Genomic DNA, 5,207 nt, shown 5'->3' on the forward strand with positions numbered 1-5,207 from the left:
ACCCCCACATAAACGTACGCAACAAAACACACACATTCATGTAGATATTCCCACACATATTCGCAAAAGCACCCGAACACCCCCCCTCACCACCCACACACACGCACACACACACCAGCACACACCAATTGTTACTAGAGAGACATGGCTAGGCACTGAGACCTGAGGCGAGGGAGAAGCTACCTTTGGGGGCCAACCTCACTGAGAGAGGTCACGGTCCAGCATCCTTTTATAGTTTTTGGATAATATCTAATATTCTTCTAGCTAATTTTCAAAGTTTTTTCAGGCCATTTTCTTTTCACTTTTTACTTCTTTTGCAGTTTTTGGGACATTTTTCCCCCATGTTTTTCAGAGAAATCAAACCATTTTTTCAGGTTTTAAAGGTTTAAATGCTTGTGAAAGGCGTCTGAATGCACTACAACAAAAACTGGCGTTGATCCAGGTGTTTAAAGGTTAAAAGGTAACTAGCTTAGCTTAGCAAATTACTGCCATCTCGGTTTCGACTAGGTTTCGACTTTCGGTTATTTTCATGATTTTTTAAGTTGCAGAAGATAAAGGTAGGCTATTTTGTACATTGATATTGCGTTTTATTTCCTGCATTTTCCTTGAATATTTTTATAAAGGTATGTGTCAATGATTTTTGTAGTAAAATAATCAGATCAGACATGAAAGCACCACTCCCCTAACGAGCCAGTAATTTTGTCTTGAACTCAGGAGGCAATGTGCCGACTGTCAACGCCGACGCAAAGAAACTCTAAAGGAAAATCAGTGGTGTCATTTTCAGTTTATTATTCAATGTATGAAAAAAGAGCGACAACAATCACCAGTGTCATTAGATAAAGTGCACTTCATATAAGCAGTTTAACGGTGAGACTCGATGAAAGCCTACGACATCACGTCCTACTCAGTACTGCACACGATGATTCACACGTTACAGGCGTAATGATGCACAGTGCGACACATAACAACACACACCACCACTCCATAAATACACATATACATCACTGTGCTAACAAAGGAGTATAAACAACATTTTGGCTCACACGTAAATCACAAAGCATGCATCTGTAAAATATAAAATTCAAACACACACACATGTAAACACAATAATGTGCAAAAAGTGTTGACTGAGAAGTTCTCAAATAACACATTCTGGCAGTGTTTGATTACAATCAGAGGATTTAGTCGCTTGATGCAGAGATGAGACACATCGTACCCTTAAGTTGACAATAAAGGATTTTTGAGACACAATTAACTTTTTTGCTGAGTTACACGAGATTAAAACCTCACGTCTGTACAAAAAATATGAATCTGCAGCCAGCACACAGTTAGCTTAGCTTAGCACTAAGACTTGAATCAGTTAGCCTAGTTCGGCACATTTCAATTTTAGGACATTTAAACGGATAATTATGTTAATTTGTAGTTTTCGGATGCTGATTGGTAGATTTCAGTTTTGGACGCAGCCAGGCTAGTTGTTTCTCTTTGTGCTAATCTAGGCTAACCTGCTGCTAGCGTTACCGCACAATGTGTGTTTACAGTAGAAAACCCCTGCTTCACGTACAAAAAAACGTAACAGCACTGCGCAAACAGTGCAACAACTGGTTTATTTTTGACCTCCAAAAAAAGCCAATTTACAAAAATCAATAGCAGTTTAACGTTGTATTTAGCAGGGAAAGGCGCAGGTACTAGAGAACTTAAGTATTCAAATAGGCTTCTCGTTTGCATTAAATATATAGTCATGGCCAACCTCCCACATGTGAACATAACTTTTATATGTTTTTTTTCCAAATATAGTGCACACTTAAACTGATATTAATTTTTTTAGGTGGCTAAAATATGTCTTGCTGCAGCACCCATCTGCAGCCAAACATACCTTTACGTACGTGTTTACATTAACTTTAGATTTAGTTTATTAAAGACACAAAATTTTAAAATAGGTTGGACCTATTTATCTTTAAAAATCGCATTTAAGGCTGAAAAAGAAAACAGAGATAAACAAGTTTACCAAAGTCAAATATCTCTGCAATTTAAATCAGTTGCTACCTGGAAGGGATTGCTCTTTTTAGGCCAATAGATTGTATATTTCCAAAAATGACAAACTATGCCTTTTTGTTTTAGCTGTTCAAATAACACCAGAGCAGCTTTATTTTACAATTAAAAGTGTAATAATCTTACAGCATGAAATAGTGTCAAGAATTCCTAAAAAGCACCAACAAGACACCGGACGAATTTCTCACTGAGGCGGACTTCAGAGGCTTCTGAGTGCAATGCAGGTCAAAGATGTGCAGTTTTCTAAAGCATATTAAAACCTTTTTTTAGATATTACATCCTCTATTACTGTAAAATCTGATTCAAAATGAAACATCACAGTGTCCTCTTGATTCCCCTGCAGGGAGCTGCTGGGACGGAGATTTGGCAGTGTTTGCACGAGTGAGGACAAAAAGGGCACGCAGCCAGGAGGGAGGAGGAGAGGTGGAGACGGGGGAGAGAAGACGGTGACAGTGTCGTATCTGTTACACCATCTATTCCCACTGTGAGTGAATTTAAATCCCTTTATAGGCTGATATTGATGTCTGGAATAGAGAGCAGCAGGAAAACACACCAAACTATACAAGACAATTCAATGTCACTTTGACCTGATAAATATTCAGAATATAGTGAATACAGTGCACCTGGATTTACACGTTATACGATCAGCACACGTATCACCAGTGTTTGAGCACAATTACCGCACGTACGTGTCAAAGGATTGTGTCTAACATGTATCATTTTGCCTCTGAGCTGTCAGTCTGTGGTTTCTCTCATTCTCCGCTCCTCTCGCTTCACAGATCTGCGGCTCATTAAAGCTGTAGAACAAGTGAAAGAAAGTGATGTGCAATTACTTTTGTTCTCTCGCAGTCTGTGTGCCTCATTTGCTCCAGAAGTTTCCCTCGGCAGCCAGCCTCTGGTTCAGCCGACACAGCTGCCGAAGGAAGCCGTCGTTGGGGCCGATCTCTCGCTTCTGACGCACGGTGGCCAGCGCGGAGTGGACGTCCATGTTTTGGCGAAGCATCAGGTAGGCGATGACTAAGGTAGGCGAGCGGCTGTAGCCCTCCCTGCAGTGAACATACACTTTACCTGTGGAGGACAGGAAATGTATCAGTTTGACCAAATTCAAGACACTGGTGTTTGAGATATAACATCTGAGTTGAAAGTTGCATTATTTTTTAGGCCACCTCAGAGATCATGGAAAAATATGAGCATAACGTGGGCTTCCATCAACTCTTAAATTGTGCAAACTGAAAATAGATATAAAATATGCTGAACGTAAACACGTCAGTTTAAAAAAAAAAAAACGTCTACGTGGCCTCGGATTGGAAATAATGACGGCTAGTGTGGTGGCTGCAATAGAAATAAAGCTGCTAATGTTTTGAACATCCATCGCCATGGTTACTGGGATGTCGTCACCAGAGTAGAAGTCACATGACATCACTCCAAATTTGCACAAAACTGTAACGGAAACCTGTTAAGTCTAATTTTATCACCTTGTTAAGTTGTTATGGTAAACGTGTTTGTGACTGCCGCTCATCCTCAGCTTTATTTATTTATTTATTTATTTATTTGGCTGTTTATCCCGGTATTTTGGTTCCTATGGGTAATAGTATTAATCTGAGAGGCGGAACTAATTACCGCTGCGCGAGTGTTCCGCCCGGAACTAATAAAACAAACACCAGCTATCGTAGCGCCAAAATACGTCAGAAAAACGGTAACGGCGGGAGCCAAGCAAACAATAAACATGTAAACAGATAAACAAATAAGGACGAATACAAGGAGGAGAACAAACCGGGAGGTGAGGTGTGCTGTTCAAAGGTTTGTAAAATGCAAAACTTTGAAACGTTTGACCGCTTTAAACCTTTGTTCTGAAACGTTTGACCGCTTTAAACCTTTGTTCTGAAACGTTTCGAAACGTTTGAAAACCTTAGAAAAGGTGAGGAGGAGGACAGCTCACGGCCGCAGATATTAGTCATGTATTTCCATATTTATAAGCACTAATTGCTCTCATTTATGAGGTTATACCAGCTCCTGCACAGCTGACAGCACGGTCCTGTACATGTTTCAAAATAAAATACCTTGTATCAGCAGCTGATGGGATTCTGTCCACAGACGGCTGTCAGAGGGCTTTTGTTTTGAAAGGGAAGAGGGGAAGTTGGGGTAAAACAGCTGTCTTTGTATTTCCTCTTCTCTGTGACAGAGAGACTTTAAACTGCAGTAAAAAGTGGAATTGAGTCAATATAATCGTCAAAACACCGTCTTCGCTGTCTGTTCCTGCTGACAAACGCGCGAGCCGCCGTTTCTGTAGACATGCTGCGGCTGACACGCGCCTGACGAGCTGCTCAGGCGGGCACTGTGCACGCGCTAACATGATAACATGGGCGCCGAAATAAAACACAACACGCTCAGCGCTGCTCACGCGCTCATGACGCGCTCTCTACGCGCTCCTGACGCGCTCCTGACGCGCCAAGTCTCGACCAAAAACGACGTAGCCTATGTTCAGTTTAAAGTAAGGAAACGTAACGGTACGTTGTAAAAGCTGTCAACATTCAGTTTTTTGAATTGTTTCATATATGATTTTGTAGTTATTTATTATTTATAATTAAATATAGTTTGACAGCTCAGGGATGTTAAAGCAGCCGCCGGTTTATGCACTTTATGCACCGTCGTCAATGAAAATCTGTCTTTGCAAAAAAAGTTATGGGAGGAGAAAAAAAAGCATATTTCATTATTATTTCTGTTTTTCTTTTTTTTTTAAATCCGATTAATCAAAAAGTTAATTGACCGATTAATCGACTATCAAAATAATGGTTAATTGCAGCCCTAAGATATATATATATATAATATATATATATATACATATATATATATATATATAATTTTCTGGATATTTCTCCCTTGTTTTTGGATAATTTTCTAACATCATGTTGGGAAGGTCATTATCTTTTCTTCCATTCTATCATCAAAGAAATCAAACGAATTTGCCTCGGTTTCAAAGGGTTAATATACACGGGCCAAATGAGGAGTCATTTTTTAACATTAATTCCTTCTCTGTGATCCTCTGACCTTTTCCATTTTTGTATGCCAGCGACTTCTCGATGAAGTCTGCAGCCTCTTCAAAGAACACGCTGATGTCGAAGTGGTCGGTGTCGCTGGCGGGGACGCCGTGGTAGACG

General features: G+C 40.1%; 1 protein-coding gene across 1 annotated transcript in view; it reads right to left on the bottom strand.

The window, feature by feature from the left end:
* Positions 1-779: 779 nt before the first annotated feature.
* LOC121956320 (dual specificity protein phosphatase 3-like) overlaps positions 780-5,207 on the bottom strand; it is an 11,926-nt gene continuing 7,498 nt past the window's right edge. The window contains exon 3 of the mRNA XM_042504466.1: positions 780-3,117. Within this exon, the coding sequence (XP_042360400.1) occupies positions 2,909-3,117 (209 nt within the window). The 3' untranslated portion in view covers positions 780-2,908. The remainder of the gene's footprint in view (positions 3,118-5,207) is intronic.

The sequence above is a fragment of the Plectropomus leopardus genome, chromosome 17 (genome assembly GCF_008729295.1).
Source record: "Plectropomus leopardus isolate mb chromosome 17, YSFRI_Pleo_2.0, whole genome shotgun sequence".
Classification (NCBI taxonomy): domain Eukaryota; kingdom Metazoa; phylum Chordata; class Actinopteri; order Perciformes; family Serranidae; genus Plectropomus; species Plectropomus leopardus.